This window comes from Gambusia affinis, linkage group LG12 (assembly GCF_019740435.1).
Source record: "Gambusia affinis linkage group LG12, SWU_Gaff_1.0, whole genome shotgun sequence".
NCBI classification, from domain to species: Eukaryota; Metazoa; Chordata; class Actinopteri; order Cyprinodontiformes; family Poeciliidae; genus Gambusia; species Gambusia affinis.
In genome coordinates this window covers 1,173,937-1,191,687 of record NC_057879.1, presented here as the reverse complement: position 1 = coordinate 1,191,687, position 17,751 = coordinate 1,173,937, and the positions used below count along the sequence as shown (strand labels likewise).

General features: G+C 37.2%; 1 protein-coding gene across 2 annotated transcripts in view; it reads left to right on the top strand.

Moving 5' to 3' along the window:
- tgs1 (trimethylguanosine synthase 1) overlaps positions 1-17,751 on the top strand; it is a 53,231-nt gene that overhangs the window by 2,867 nt on the left and 32,613 nt on the right. Inside the window, exons 2-4 of one of the 2 annotated variants that reach the window (XM_044133426.1) lie at positions 12,103-12,170; positions 15,090-15,196; positions 17,051-17,258. In XM_044133426.1, the coding sequence (XP_043989361.1) occupies positions 12,103-12,170; positions 15,090-15,196; positions 17,051-17,258 (383 nt within the window). Of the gene's footprint in view, positions 1-12,102; positions 12,171-15,089; positions 15,197-15,505; positions 15,508-17,050; positions 17,259-17,751 lie in introns of those variants that run through there. The other variant, XM_044133427.1, reaches the window with a different exon arrangement.

Genomic DNA, 17,751 nt, shown 5'->3' with positions numbered 1-17,751 from the left:
ACTACTAAACAACACAACAGTCACTAATCAAACTTCAGAAAAGAGCAACAAGAGTAATTAACCAGGATCAGTCTAATCCATTATTTATCCAAATATTTTGCACACATACAACATTTTGTACTAAACAACTACAAAGTGATCTTCAAATAAATAAAGCCAATGCTGCACACAATTTCCATTAATAAATATCACAAAAATAATTCTAAATTAATTAAGTACTGCATTACCACTGAAAATTGCCCATTGGAAAAAATCACTAAGCATAATATTTTGCATACCAAATTGTCATCTGAATAAAGGTGCTGATGACACAAATATGCCTCGATATGTGATCCTATCTCAATACAGCAGCTAAAAGTGCAGCTCTATAATTTTTTTATTCATTGTTAAAGTAAAATTGTGAAGGTTAAAATAATCTACTACGAAATGTTAACAAAACCTGTTTAGTATAATTTCCTCGGTACCCCCGTTAGCCTCCGTCTAGAGCCGCCCCTGGGCTGCAGGTCTGTGTCTTGTGTATTTTTGATTAGCATGTTTTTTTCTTCATTGATAGGAAGTCAGATTATCCAAACTGATAAACCAAAATAATAAAATAATAGTGAAATAATACATTAAATGACCAATAAACCCTGAATTCTTAAAATATATCAACGTTTCTGAATATGACTCACAGAAAGTCCGAACAAACGTTTTTAATGTAGGAAATATGTATGTACTGTTAATCTATTAGTATGATTTGTCCTTTAAATGGGCATTTATATTATTTTGGCTAATGCTATTGCATATTAAATAAAGTATCATCAAAACTCAACATCCTAAGCAAATAATCAAACCACAATAGTCTACTAAAAGCTCAATAAGAAACTCAATCAATAATAAAGTTTTCTGTACCCTATCAGAATCAGGAGAGGAGTGAGGGACGAAGGGATGCTGATGTCTGGTTCTTTAGGTTCTGACGGGTCTACAGTATTCCTCTCCTGATCCATTCTATCCCAAATCATACAGCAGCACACTCCGCCACGATGGACACTTTTTGTCCATCGATAGACACAGTATCCATCTTCACTGACATTGTTCAGCCTGGGATGTGCGCCTTTTCACTCACGTCTGTCTTTCTGCAAGAGCTTTTGCTTGTAAGGACGGTGGAGTATCGGGTGGTAATTTAATAAGACGCAGATTGATAGCAGCTCACCGCAGCTTCGTAGTGTCCGTCTCTAGGCAACCACAGACCGTAGCGTTCAGGGGGTCCCATATGGAAGTAAATATGTGCCATCAGAATTTGAATAAAAAATACCTCTGAAATTTGAATGTTGTATATTAGTGCTTACTTTTTCAGTATTAAAATAAATTCAAAATATATTTTTAACCTAAAAAAAAATTCAATGTCATTATTTTTGCAGTAAAAAAAAAATTCGGTGTAATTTTTTTTACATGGTTGCAATTTTCAGTTATTAAAAAAATTCACATTCCTATTTCAAAGTGATCAAATTTTCAATATACATATTTTTCACAGTTTAAATTTTCAGTGTTAAAAAAATCAGCATATAAAAAATTCAACTTTTCAAAATTCAAATGCAATATTTTCGTTGTCCTCCAATTCAACTTGCTCAAATTCGCCGTCTCAAATTCAGCGTCTAAAAATTCGCTGTAAAAATGGCCAAGGTTACTTCAGGTCACAGACATTAGCAATGGATGTCCGATTCCAACATCCACCTAATCACGTGACACAACCGTCATATTGAAGAAATACCAGCATCACCCAGGCTGGCGACCATGGAGGACATAAAACCCAACGGTGAGTTTAATGCTTTCATATTTCTATAGTATATTTTATTTTGTGCATGAAGTTTGATACATTATATTAATGCCTGATATAAAACACGTGTTGGTCAGTTGTTAATCTTACACAGTGTAGTGACGGCATATTACATCTCGCTACCTCCTAGCACCCCCAGCCTCCCGCTGTCCCGTCCAATGTCCCCAGTTTTATTTCAAAAAGAAATACCACTTGGGTCAAGTCTAGAATCTTTAAAGAGAACTGATGGGTGGCGACATTCTGGGTTGTTTGTATGTTGTCTTAGGTGAGACTGAGACAGGCAGTCTTAGTAAAGTCGTAATTTTTCAGGAGATGCTACCGCTAATATCGCTGCCTTGTGTGCTTCAAAGAGGGGCTGTGAACACTTTCCGACATTAATTATAACCACAACCCCATTCTGATCAGCTACCGTATTGTTCAGGTGACTTCATTACAACATCATCCAAAATACTGCTTCTCTTATCTGACAATTGTTGATATACAATATTAATTTGCATTCTTTTTACTTTGCCTAAAACCTCGTTCTCTTACCTAGCAACACTATAAACAACCGCCTTTGTTTTTTCAGTTGATTTTAACTCATTTTCAAGAAAATATATGCTTGTAAGTACATCTGTTAACTTATTTTAGATTAAATATCATAATTTAATTTAGATTACTGTGACTTCTCAATGCTGACCTACTGATGTCAAAATACTTTTTTATTTTACTGACAATTTTTTAAATGTTTTTTTTCTTTTTTCTCTTTTCAAGGAACTTTTGCTGAATCATATTTTTGATAGACTCCGTGATCGTTTGGAGCAGGAAGAAGCAGTTTTATATCTGGGAAGAGTGTGCACAATCAAAGGTTTGTACAAATGACAAGTTTCAATATGTGATGCTTTTGAATGTCTATAGTAACATTAGCTTTGTGTGGTCTTCAATATGATGAGATTTGAAGGGCAGTTTTTAATTGTTTATTACTCCATAATTGAAGGACTGAGCGACTGTGGAGAGATCTGTGGACGGCTGTAACATGCATCTATTATGACGTGCTACACTACCTTAAAGAAGAGGGATACCTGGACATTTCAAATGAAGCACTCCTCTTCTGTTGCCATTATGTCTTCCTGCCATGTCTGCAGGATGATCTGGATACTTTCTGCAGTGGCTGGGACAATCACCCACTTCGAACTGAAGCAACATGACTCCTAACCTGCTCTGAGTTCTTGGTCGTACACATCATCCAATTCCTGAACCCCACGGTGCCTTGACAGAGGTTATAAAGATTATAACGGAGGCTCAGATGTATTTGCTGAACATTTTATGTTCAGATTTTTATTTAATAACAATAGCTGAATAACGGCAAACGGCTGTTTGTAACCAAGCAACCAAAATCACCAGAAGGCAATCACGTTTTAACAAGATAACTATCACATTTTAATAAGATACATATGACGTTATAACGTGATAGCGATCAAATTTTTTTTCCTGTGACAGCAAAACGCTTCCGTGCCAGTTTAAAAATTCACCATTTATGAAATGTAAAGCAAAATGCTGATCATGTTACCACAGAGGTGAATTTTAGTGCTTTTATGGTAGACATGTCAGAGAACAAAAATGTTCTAAATTTGTCATTTGTTTTTTTTCTTTACTCAAAAGGAACCCATTAGGTACATTTGTACATTGTTGTATTGCTTTACATTACTTGAATTATAAGAATCAGAAAAAGTTTTGTCTTATGTTGTTTATTTTCTAATACCTAAAGCATATACAGTATGAACTCATCTAAGTACATTCAATAAAATTTTGCATAAAAAAACAATTTCAGTTTCATATTTAAAACTGCCTGTACAAACAGTACTGACTCAGAGAAATGAAATATCTACTCTGAACATTGTGTTATTCTAGTTCCTCTAGTTTTGAATTTGACAAAACTAGAGAAATTAGAGTAACAGCAATGTTGTCGCTCTAATGAGTAATACATATGATCACATTTAAACATATGTATCGAACTTGTGATCTGACAAAAATCAGAAAATTGAATTGATTCTACATTTCAACAAAACTGTTTTGTTTTAACAAACTGATTCACAAACAAAGAACTGCTACAGCTTAAATGTAGATTGTTTTTTATTTATTTATTTTTTTTTAACAGGTCAATCACTCAAAGCAAGCCAAAGCCAGACTGCATAGAGGAAATGCATGCTACAAAATCCTCACTGAAAGAGTTGTAATTCCAGTAGTGACGAGGAATTCTTAGTGTTTTGTAGCATGTGGTGTAGTTTTCACGAACAATCTCCACAGACAGACTTGCTGGCAGATTTTCCCATCCAGTCCAGAATTTCATCATGTCTCCTCTTCCTCCACTCCGTGGTCTTTCAGTTAGTAAATTAAGTAAGTGGCTTGCAGATTCAACAATAGCATCCTGACTACCCTGTAGTCACAAAATATATAAAAGACAAAGTAGCAGATGAAAAAGGATTAGTTAAAAAGAAATTTACACTTCATGAGAATGATCACTTTTACTCAGGAAAGCTCTGTGCTGTAGGGTTCCCACCTTTCAGAAATTAAAATAAGGATCTAGCAGATGGAAAGTGTCATTCTATTTCACTAGAGAAACTAAAACTGCAGTACCATAAGTTTTAAAGAATAAAGAGACAGTATAATTTCTTCAGTTTCCCTCTTAATTTTTTTTTACAATTGCTAGCATTCATCCTCACTGACACTGTTCAGCCTGGCATGTGTGTCTTCCCTCTCCTGTATCTTTGCTAGGACATGGTAGAGTATCGGTTGAGGACGCGTTTTAAAAGACGCAGGTTGAGAGCGGCTCACCACGACTGCTAACCCTCTTTTGCACCCTAGTGTTTCTAGGCAACCGTGACATCATCAATGGTCCAAAGCGTTCTGGGGTCCTTACTAGCTCCCGCCACATTAGCTGAGCTTAACATGTCTTGTGTTTTATTTTTGTAATTATTGTTACACTAAATGTTTATATGCATGTGATAGGTGTTACTGTCGGACATACAGAAATACCGAACAAATCGCGTCTCGTTACCGGGCGATTCCGTATTTTACGAAAGGGATGGCAATCCTACTGTGCTCTTCTCTCATTAAAATTATAGAAACTATATAAAACACAAATAAATCTACAATTTGTAAGATTAACAACGGCCCAACCCGTGTTTTAAATCAGGCTTTAAGATAATGTATCAAACTTCATGCACAAAATAAAATATACTATAGAAATATGAAAGCATTAAACTCACCGTTGGGTTTGCGTTCGCCTCCATGGTCGCCAGCCTGGGTGATGCTGGTATTTCTTCAATATGACGGTTGTGTCACGTGATTAGGTGGATGTTGGAATCGGACATCTATTGCTAATGTCTGTGACCTGAAGTAACCTTGGCCATTTTTACAGCGAATTTTTAGACGCTGAATTTGAGACAGACAGCAATTTTTAGACGCTGAATTTGAGACGGCGAATTTGAGCAAGTTGAATTGGAGGACAACGAAAATATTGCATTTGAATTTTGAAAAGTTGAATTTTTTATATACTGAATTTTTTAACACTGAAAATTTAAACTGTGAAAAATATGTATATTGAAAATTTGATCACTTTGAAATAGGAATGTGAATTTTTTTAATAACTGAAAATTGAAACCATGTAAAAAAAATTACACCGAATTTTTTTTTACTGCAAAAATAATGACATTGAATTTTTTTTTAGGTTAAAAATATATTCTGAATTTATTTTAATACTGAAAAAGTAAGCACTAATATACAACATTCAAATTTCAGAGGTATTTTTTATTCAAATTCTGATGGCACATATTTACTTCCATAGTCCCATTACATTATTGTTATTGTTACATTTAATGTTTATGTGTGTGAAAGGCTTGTCTATTGGATAGTTATGTATGGGTTGAATATGGGACGAGACATTTAACAGTATTTTACGGGGGGGGTTGCAATCCTATTCAGGGGTGCTGAGGGACAGGGCTAGAATCGCCTACTGGAAATAACTATCATTCTTTATTGCATTTTTTTTTTTTCAAAAATATCTTTAATAGAATTCTAGCAGTTGAAACAAACATCTTGAACAGTATGCATAGTGTGGAAACAACAGTAGTAGTATTACAGTTAAAGTCAAAATAAAATGCAAACAAAAAAGGACAACAAAATGTCTCTCACAATCCTGGTTCCAATTCAACCCATCACATATTCCACATATCTTTATATTGAGATTTAAGTTTAACAGTATATGTCCTCACATAAAATTGTCTTTGGGAACTGCAGTTAACATGTTCTTCAGTCACTTGTACCGTCTTCCGAGATGTTCAAATCCTTGACATACCTAATGAAGGGATTCCAGATGAACTCAAGCAGATCTTGTTTGCCCTTTAATATGAATGTCATTTTTTTTCCAGAGGGAGGGCAGATCACATCTGCTGCAGCCACTGGTGTACAGTCGGGACATGAGTCTTTTTCCAAAACATTGATATACATCTTTTTGCATTAAGCAAACTTAAGTTTATAAATGTTTGTTCATTTTTAGTATAATTATGTTTTTCAGGGTACAGTCCAAACACAAACAGCTTTGGCTCAAAAATTATTTGTTTGGAAATTATTTTCACAATTACATCTTTTACCTCTTTCCAAAACAGTGTAATTTTCCTACAATACCACAAATAGTGAACCAGAGTTCCTCTGTCCTCTGTGCTTTTTGGACATAGGCTACATCAAGTATCTCCCTGTTATACCTATTAAGGTCCACTGGTGTTATATAAACCCACATTAACCATTTGAATTGAATCATTTTAAGAGCTGTGTTGATAAAGCTGGTGTGGGCCAATTTACATACTGTTTATCACTCTTCCTCAGATAACTAGCAAAAGGCCTTCTTTCCAAGCCTTAAGTCTATTATGAGATCCTTCTGATATATGTAATATTATTGAGTGATAAAACTCTGATATGATACCTTTCTTAAAACTGTCCTTTAACATTTTTACTAAAGTTGACTTGGCAGGCTGTGTTAACTCATTATTTTGATTCGTTCTTATGAAGTTTCTGAGTTGGAGATATTTAAAGAAATGTTTCCTATCTAGGGCTGCACAGTGGTGCAGTTGGTAGAGCTGTTGCCTTGCAGCAAGAAGGTCCTTGGTTCGATTCCCGGCCCAGGGTCTTTCTGCATGGATTTTCCATGTTCTACATGTGCATGGTGGGTTCTCTCCGGATTCTACGGTTTCCTCCCACAGTCCAAAAACATGACTGTCAGGTTAACTGGTCTCTCTAAATTCTCCCTAGGTGTGAGTGTGTGTGAGTGGTTGTGTGTCCTGTCTGACTCTGTGTTGCCCTGCGACAGACTGGCGACCTGTCCAGGGTGACCCTGCCTCTCGCCCGGAACGTAGCTGGAGAGGAACCAGCAACCCTCCTGACCCCATTAAGGGACAAGGGTGAACAGAAAATGGATGGATGAATGGGTTTCCTATCTAGGTGGAATTTATGTTGCAGATCCTGAAAGCTCATTAGTATGTCTGAGTATGTTCATAAAGATTCTGAATCCTTTGGACTCCTTTGTCTTTCCATGCTTTAAATGTTGAATCAGCTCTACCAGGTATAAAAAATTGGTTACCCCACACTGGACTAAACAGAGACAAACAGTTTGGTTCATTTACATTTTTTTTTACATCTCTCCATACTCTGATCATATTCTTAAGAAATGGATTTTTAGTGTGTTTCAGAAGCTTTAATATAGAATGTGAATATAAATATGAAGGGAGACTCAATTTCAAATTCTGAGTCTCCATGTCAGTCCAATGTGGAGAATGATTACTGTTATAAAACATAATAGATGTCAACTGCACAGCAATTTTCACTTGCACAGCAAGTGAAAGTTTGGGCATTTCAAGCCTCCTCGCTCATAAGGGAGGTACAGTAAAGACAAACAGAGTCTGGACTTCCTGTTATTCCATAAGAAATGTAACATCTTCTTCTTTATTTGTATTGCCGGAGTGAACAGTAAAGGCGACAATGGGCAGCCCTGTCTGCAGCCTCTATTGATCTTTATTGGCTTAGATATGTTTCTGTTTGTTATTATTTCAACTGAGGGATTATTGTATATTTTGACCCATTTTACAAAATTGTTTCCACAATTGAATTTTTCCATAACTTGAAAAAGATATTCCCAATGAACCCTATTGAATGCCTTCTTGGCATTTAATGATAAAAGAGCAGAGTCTGAGGTACCTTTATTATAATGAATTGTGTTTAATACTTGCCTCATGTTATGAAAGCCTTGCCTCGCCAAATAAACCCGTTTTGATCTTGGTCAATTGTATTTGGTAAAACCTTTTGTAAATGTCGTGCTAGCAGCTTGGAGATTTTTTTTTTTAATATCAGAATTTAGTAAACTAGTCAGCCTAAAGTTCTCACATTTATTTGGAGCTCTGCCTGGCTTTGGCAAAAGGATAATCATAGCAGCATTTATTGAGGGGGGGAATAATTTGAATGGAAAATTTCTTTAAACATGTCTAATAATGGGGTGAAAAGCTTGTCTTTATAGGTCTTAAATAAATCTATTGGAAGACCATCTGGTCCTGCTCTTTTCCCTGATTTCATATCGTCAGTGGCTAGACATAACACTTCTATTGTAATTTCTAGATTCAAGTTGTACTTGTCTTCCTCTGAGAATTTAAGTATGTTTAAATTTTAAAAAAATTGAATTATGTTTTCCAATTTTATGTTTATTTGAGCTTTATACAATTCCTCATAGTAGTTCTTGAAAGCTGCATTAATTTCTTGGGGGTCTTGCAAGATTAGTTTGTTTGATACAATAGATGCGATTGGTTGTTTAGTTTCTGTTTTATTTGCCATGCCAGTAACTTGCCTGCTTTGTTGCCTTGTTTGTTGAATGTTTGCCTGAGTTGCAAAAGACTTGAAGTGGCTTTGAAGCTGAATATTTATTATATTCTGCTCTCAAAATCAGTAATTCCTTTTCTAGTTGTGGATCCGTCCATCCATCCATCCATCCATCCTTCCATCCTTCCTTCCTTCCTTCCTTCCTTCCATCCATCCACCCATTTTGGCCTCTTGTATCCGTGATCTTGTTCTTTCGGTCATGACCCAAAGCTCATGACCATATATGAGGGTGGGAACGTAGATCGACTGGTAAATCAAGAACTTCCCTTTTTGGCTCAGCTCTCTCTTCACCACGACGGACCGGTACAGCGCCCGCTTGACGGCAGACGCTGCACCAATCTGCCTGTCGATCTCCCGCTCTCTTCTTCCCTCATTCGTGAACAAGATCCCAAGATACTTGAACTCCTCCACTTGGGGCAGGACACCCCCCCTGACCGGGAGAAGGCACTCTACCCTTTTCTGGCTCAAGGAAAAGGGTAGAATGGGTCATTTCCCTTATTTACTTTAGCTTGAATTACTTTTATTTTATCTTCCAACTGTATTCTAATTTTTTCAGTTTGTTTTGTTTAACACCTTGTATAACTAATAATATGTCCTCTAAGAAAGGCCTTAAATGCTTCCCATTTTATACTTGCTGTTGTTTCTGTAGTATTAGTTTGGAAGAATTCATCAATTTGTTTTCCTAAATATTTCACAAAGTTTTCGTCTTGTAACTACCGTAGTGTCTGTTTCCTTCTTTATCGGCCAGCTCGATTGCTTTTAACTTGAAAGCTGCATCATATGCATTTCTTCTTGCATTCTCCATGATGAGGGTCTGTTCAAGCTAATTTTATTCATGCACAAAGCACGATGGTACATTAGTCTTCCTCTACAGATATATTCCAGCTGTCTCACGCTTACCTTTTCTGCTCCATCGCCCCTACTGGCCGTTAGAAAAAATTCATAAATAAGCCGCATCGTTGTATAAGCCGCAGGGTCGAGAGCGTGAGACAAAAGTCGCGGCTTATAGTCTGGAAATTACGGTATTTATGTTGGAATTGCCATCTCGGCGGGTCTCTCTTTAGTTTATAATCTTTATAAGCCAAACAACATGGAGCATGATCTGAAATTACAATATTGTCACTGGAGCAATCTTGAATTCTAAACTGTAACTCTGTAGAAATAAAAAGTAGTCTATTCTGGAGAGGGTTTTGAAAGTACTTGAATAACAGGAGTATGTGTTATTAGCTGAGTTTTTCTCTCTCCAAACATCCAGCAACTTTAGCTCTTTCATCATTCTATGCAGCTCTACAGTTGTTATGCGACTGATCTTGTCCAGTTGATCTGTTCATGTTTGGATTTAATGCACCATTAACGTCCCCCCCATTATGTGTGATCCTTTAAGCATTGAAAGGGTGAAGAATAAATCATTGTAAAAGTTACTGTCATCCACATTAGGACTATATATATTAGTTAAAATTAGAGTTTCCGACATTAGGGAACCTTGGAGTATGAGATACCTTCCTCTTTTGTCTTTTATAATGTTTTTAATATGCAGTGGCACTGATTCATGTATTAGAGTCATAACTCCTCTAGAATGGGATGTGAACGGTGCAGTATATATTTTGCCTCTCCACCTCCTCCTCACCTTTAAGTTGTTCTCATCAAGAAGATGCGTTTCCTGAAGAAATGCAATTTTAGAGTCCATTTCTTTCAATCTATTCATGACTTGCTTGACTTTTTGGAGGCGTTGAAGACCCCTGCAGTTCCATGAAATAAAATTACATTTTACGATTTGAGGCATAAAGTAACAAAAGTAGTGGGTTGCTTAACATTATAGAAATGTGAGACACAACAAAACCGGATGTCAGAACACATATCCAACACACAAAAGGTAAACAACTCCCTTATTCAAGTTATTCAAGCGAGACCTTGTTTCCAAGTCCATGAGTTTGTCCTCCATCGATTTATTTTTAGCTTGCAAGGTATTCACGTTAGCTTGAAGGTTAGCCACTTTGTCTTCCACGGTGGAAATACAGTCCTCTACTCGCGACTTTACGTTAATTATAGTCTGTCATTTCTTGTTTTACATCTTGTAGTGTCACCATCACTCCATCGAGTTTCACGGAAAACTTGCTTCTTAATGACTCCAATGCGGCTAGGATTTGATCTGACTTACTATTTTCAGACTCGCTCTTCCCTTCTTGTGCAGCCATGTTTTTGTTAGTTTTGCGAGCTTCTCCACGGAGGTTATGGTCAAACAGCTTTGTTTGCTTGAATGCTTCGCTTTTCCGTTTGTGTTGTTTAGTCGAGCTAGGCATTATACATCAGATTGTCCTTTTTTTTGCAAAAATCTTATATGAACAGTGGTTATTTTTCCCTTATTAAAGTAACAAGCAACAGGGCGAAGTTTGATATATCTTCACACGTGGCCGCCATAACCGGAAGTCCTTTTTTCATTTTTAGAATAAAATGGTTTCATTGTTTAATATTTTGGATCTTCAGATAGGCACATTGTGGTGGATAGGCATAGCTCTGGATCATGTGGTGTTAGTGATTGTAGATCACCTGTTGCTCACCTGGTGACTTTAGTGAGTGGGTGATGGGGGAAGTCTACTTTTTGCTGACCACTTTAAGCTTGTATGATTTTTTTTGTCTTTGATCACTGTTTACACCTGTGGATTGTGGATTATGCTGCTTTTGGACACAGATATCTGTTATCCACTGATGTTCTGCCTTGGATTTTTGAATATATTGATAAAAATAAAAATCTTAATGGCAACCTGGATTTAAGTTTTGATCAGCTAGCGCATCAACAATGATTCCCCTATTCAGCTGCTCGGTGACTTTGTTTGACAGTCACTAATACACATATTACCAGCAAGTTTATCAATTATATTTTTGGTTGCCTGCTTTTGTCCAAATATAAACATGATTTTTTTTCATCCCTCTTTAATTCATGTTGCCCTTTTATTTATTTTTTTTAATAAAAATAAAAGGACAATCATCTTCCATTGCTTTATCTCCCGTTAAAGTCTTTGGTTATGGCTGGTCATGTATGTAATTAAAATGGAAAGTCACATGTAGTGAACAGTTCTTTCTAGGTAAGCTGTGTATTTACTTTGAGTCCCAATTTTTCAAATTAATCCACTCCTGTTTTTCTTTTTTCTTTTTTTTCCTTCCCATCAAGCCCATTTCACACAAACATTTATTAATAAAAGGACTGAACATTTGCTATGGGCTAATTAAAGTTTGTCTGATCATTACTCAAAGAAATACAGAGAGTACTAAGTGGAACAAATATTACAAAACTTAATCTAAGAAACCCTTAATGTGTCACAGATATGGTTCGTGTATATGGACTCTTTGTCTTCATTGACTGTCTTTGTATATCTGCCTTTCAACAGGGACAGAGAGCTGTATCGTTCTGATAACAGACTGCTTTCATCTGGCAGAGAAGTCACTGAAGTGCAAGGTACTGTATATTGTTATAATTATCACTTAGTGTTCTGTAGAATTAACCAGGGCGCGTACTCTCAGAGTTCTCTCGGAGTCACAAAGGCCTGCCTGTGAGAACTGGCTTCAGAGAGCAACTTTGTGCTAGTTAATGACAGAAATTCTTATCTTAGTGCAGAGGTGTGTTTGACCCTGTTTGTTGACCCTGTTGCTAGGTCTGACTGACCTTGTTGCTTGGCGTGATCTGAATGTTGGTTTGTGTGTTGTGTGTGTGCTGCCGTGTGGCTTAACACCAGACACTGATCAACCAAATCTGCTATACCTAAGATGTTTTATTCCCTCGGGTTCAGAAAATTGGACAGCTATTTTAAAGTCTGGTTGTGTCAACCAGGCATTAGGAGTTCTCTTAAGCACAGTTCAAACTACACGATTTTGTGCCCCGATTTTCCCCTTACAATGTCTTAGAATGTCCAATGTTCTAAGATTGTCGCTTCTGATAATTGTAACTAATCATCCTGTAGCGTGTGGTGTGTATCAACACATTGCATCCAGTCGGTAGAACGTCAAAACCAGTCGGATCTAAAATTGGGCATATTCAACATGTTGGATTGTCTTGGCCAGTTTATCACTGCAGCATGTGGGGGTTTCCCCAACTGGGAGCGAGAATGCTGCCTGTTTAATGTGACAGGTAGCCAATCAGAAAGCGCAGTGACATAAGTACAGAGGGGAATCCCAAACAGCTAACATGGTGCAAGGAGAGAGTTCCGTGGACATCTGAAATGATATTTGCCAACAACATGAAAAAAAAATTCACCTCCATAGTGCACCAAATAAAGCATTTGCTTGCGCTCTCTTCGCTTTTTAATCCAATGCCTTTTCTTTTTGTTACATCTTTTATGCCTAAAATAAGCTCACCAATTATTGCTATTGCTTCTACGTCATCAGCCATGTTTGTTTACTCTAAATTCACGTGTGATTATAGTTGGTTTTTACAGGATTTTCTGACGAATCTAAATGTCGGTGAGAGAAATCGGTTTGTGTGTGGTGTGTTGCTTTTGCAGTGTGGCTGGACCACGCACTGCACAATCGAAGCTGATCGAACCCATTATACCTACAATTTTTTGTCGGCTATTGTGTGGTGTCTCAGATTTCAAAAATCGGCCGACAATTCTAAAATTGTGTAGTGTGAATTGGTTGTTAAAGTCATAGGAGCTTAGGTCTTTTATGTTAAGCCCAGTTCACACTACACGATTTTAGAATTGTAGGGCGATGGTCGGCTGATTTTCAAAACCTGAGAGATTGAAAATCGTAGATATAACATGTTTGATCGTAGAGTGTGATGTTTCACTCACGAACATTCCAACTCCAGATATGAAATCCCTTAAAATTCTGCAAGCAACACACCACACACAAACAGATTTTTCTCACCGACATTTGATTCCAGACAGGAAATCTTGTAAATAGCCACTATACCACACCTGAGTAAACAAACATGAACGACGACGGTGAAGGAGTAACTGTAATTTGTGAACTTATTTTAATCAAAAAACGATGCAACAAATAGTCAAAGCTTTGGATTAAGATCTGGAGATAGCACGATCAGGTTTTATATTTGTTGTACTACGATATGGAGTTGAGTTGTACTTCCCTCGCCCCTTTTAACACTGGGTTTAATAGTTTTTCTGTTCTATCATTTAAGAAGCCATAACTGTTTAATTATAGGCTTTTACGTTTTTGCTATGTTAATGTTGTAAAATATGTGCATGTACTGGGATTTGTTTCAGAAAGCTGAATAATTGAAAAATCAGAGCCGCTTGAGCTAGCAGTGCGCATGTCCTGCATATTCGTTTTTAGAAAACCAGATGGCAGTTATACTTATTTTTTTCCCAGCTGATTGAGGAAGATTAACGTCTCCCAGGTCCATTTATTGAAACTGCATGGTGAGTTAATTTCAAATTTTCTGGCATCCCCCACGCCACTCTTGGAGCCACACTGTGCTTGTCACAGTTTAATGAACTTCTGCACCTATTTTTTTCTTTTTCTGCTCCTCTACTTGGACTATAAATAGATTAACACAACATGACATTTTATGTATTTTTTTCTCTTGTCTTATTACGCGGTATTTCAACCTAGAATGAGCTTCTAAACCAGATGTACTCTATGTGAAAAGTTTATAATTTTTTTGTGTGTTGTTTATTTTTCAGTTGAAAATAAATACATGCTACCTGTCACATTCGACAGGCTGTGTTCTGCTCCCAGTCTGGAGACACGGCACATGCTGAGATCATTGGGCCAAGACAAACATGTTTTATATTCCTAATTTTAGAACGTTCTAAGATTATTGTAAGGGCAAAATTTTACAATATAAAATTGTGTAGTGTGGACTGGGCTTTATGCCGGTAAAATTCTGAGGAAAAAAAAAATTGGAAGAAAAATGTTTATCTTTGGAAACAATTTGTCACTAGATGATGTCACTAGAAGCTACTCAGTCTTATGATTCTTTGAGAACACCAACCTGCTTCTTAATCTTCCATGTCTTGGATTGCATTTGTCAAATTTGCAACTTGACCTTTGACTCTAATAATATTAAAACAAACAGCACACATAATTGTTAAAAGTTGTAAACAAGAGAAAATTATTGCAAAATTCTCACTGCTATTGGTCATATAGAGCATTCAGCCACACTACTCCTCGTCTCTGGAATACATTACCATCCCAACTGAGAAATATTGATTAACTCAATTCAAATCACAACTGTTTTTTCTATCTGATTACTGATGACGTCTGCTGTTTGTATTGAGTTGATTTCATTATTTTACTGTTGTATCTTTTAATTCATTTAATGTATTTTTGCTGTGTCCATTGGTGTCAACATAGGTGGCTATAAGTAAAATGTATTAATTTAATAGATTAAATGTAGATTTTCTTACATTGACAGAATCTGAAGATGAGGAAGAGGTAGAAATCTTGGATGAAGAGTCTGAGCTGATGGCTAAGATGGGTTTGCCGGTAGCATTTGCCAGCTCTTCTGAACAGAAGGCTCAGGTCAGTGGTACTTGATGAATTTTCTTGTGCATTATGCAGGGTTTCCCCCTGAAAACTAGCTAAGCCCTGTTGTTGGGGGCCCATAAATACTAACATTTTAACACAGACCACGGATACAGAAATGTAATGCAGTAGTGATTTGTCTAGATTGTTCTTCTTTATCAGTGGTTTGATTCCTGCTGTTTTCAAAGCCTGGGGGAAAACGCCTGATGAGAGCGATGAGTTACTATTTGGATCAGATCAGTAGCAACAACAGGCAGGACTTCCTTAAAGAAATGTGTGGGTAGGAATATCCACAGAAATAGAGAGAAGTTGCTACTGCATTTGATATACCCATGTAACATAAATAGGTTATAACGATAAGACTATTCATTCAGTCAGGGCTTAACGCTGACACTAGCCACACACATTGTGGGTAGATTGTAGATGTGACTAGTAAAACATTGATTAATGCTTGGACTTGTATCCATTATTTTGAGCCGATTGTTCTCAATATAATTGTAAACATTAAAACATCAAATACTAATTAACTGATGAAGCTTCAAGAAACGACAGAGTAGAAAACAATCTAAACACACGAATTGTAACGACGAAAAACATAACTCACCTCACAGCTTAGTGCACTGAATGGAGCTGCTGCGTTTTCTCTTTTATCCAACGCAGGCTTTTACAGGACTTGTGTGGGATCTGAACGTCTGTGAGAGAAATCAGTTTGTGTGTGGTGTGTTGCTCTTGCCATGTGGTTCAACACCATACACTGCACGATCAAACCCATAATACCTACAATATTTTGTCGGCTATTCTGTGGTCTCTTAGGTTTTGAAAATTGGCTGACAATTGACTCAATTCTAAAATCATGTGTGAACTGAACTGAGCTTCAGTGGTGTTCATGCTCTCGGCAGCAAAAGGGGCCCCTAAATCAATTCTGCTCAAGGTCTTATATAACCTTATACATCTCTGCTGGATACAGAAGGACACATAGGAGATTTAATTTATGTGGCTTTAATAGCTCTTCTATTTTGTGTCTTGAGGTTTTTAGTTCCACAAAGGTTCCACAGAGATTTAAGCAAGACATTTTTCTGACTACTATGGCCAGGTAGTAACCTGGCCATAGGTAGTAACTCTGGATGACTGTAATACAAAGCATTTGACTTGGCACAGTATGATGCATTGTATCGCCGCAAAAAATTTAAATTAAAGCCAGCGTGCTGTGCGACTGCAAGGTGAGCGTGAAAGCATTGTATAAATGAGGAACACACAAACTTATTAATGCAGACGGAGTCACCATGTTGAGATGTAAACGCACATGCCGCACATAATGCTTTGTTCACAAAGATCTATCATTCTCACTGCATGTCCTCAAACTGCGATTAAAGGGCTATAAATATGGTTCACATTGAGCTATACAACTAGAGCTAATGCGGTGGCTTTTATACTTGACTCATTCATCCTTGGTGAAGAATTCTGCAAAGAGTCCTCACAAGGGGTTTATAGAAATGTCCTTACAGGTGAGCCTCTGTGCTGTTTCAGTGAAGCGAGACGTGCTCCTTCCGCTCTAAGGTACACTTCAGAGATGTAACAGCAGCACGTCAGACGGCCAACACATAGAGGCGCCAGTGGTGTGATTGGTGCATGCTGCCGGCTTTTTAACCTGTACAATGCATCAACAATAAGCCCATCTTTCAGGAATAATTCTGCTCTGCCAGTGAAATGCTTAGAAGTCTGGCTTTTTTTAATTTTATTTTTATTTTTTAAATTATGGTGGGCCACCATGCTTATAATACACTAGGGTAAACCCTGATCATGTTAGTGTAAAGTGTGCTTGAGGCACCTTCTCCTTTTTTGTCTCAATAGAAAAAAAAAAGAAGGCCAAACAGAAAGCCCATCAAGCATACAGAAGAACTGCCTAGAGATAAGGAGGTAGACAAAGATTTCCAGCAGGTCTCCAAAGCAGCTCTGGCTGACCATGGTGTGATTTCTGAAGAGGAAAATCAGAATGACGTGCATCAAGTAATGGATGAGGCAGAGGAGATCCATGACACTTCCTGGGAAAACTACTGGGGTAAGAAGAGCAACACAATGGATACACGAACATTTACCATTGGGGGGGCCATTTAGTACAAAAACTATTGTTTTCTCTCTCACACACAACTACAGACTGATAAAACTGTCACTATATTGTGACAGGCTGGTCTGAGACAGCTAATCTGTGAAAATTGAGGTCCTCTGTCATCCCTCAGTTCTATTTGCAGAAATACCCTGCTCGGTCAGAAACAACCAATTAGAGCCATGAAGAGAGTCTTAGGGCGGTAAACCATCCTGGTGTACATGCTACTCACACTCTTCCCCCCCGCTCTCTGCTATGCGACAGCTACTTCCCAGTGGTGAGACTGTGCTTAAGTACATTTTTCATGTATCTGAACTTTACTTAAGTGATTTAATTATGGTACTTTAAATTTTTACTCTACATTTTACAGTAAGTATCTGTACTTTCTTCACTACATTTCTGTAAAGGATTGTGTTATACAATACACCCAAGTCACATTGCGCTTTTT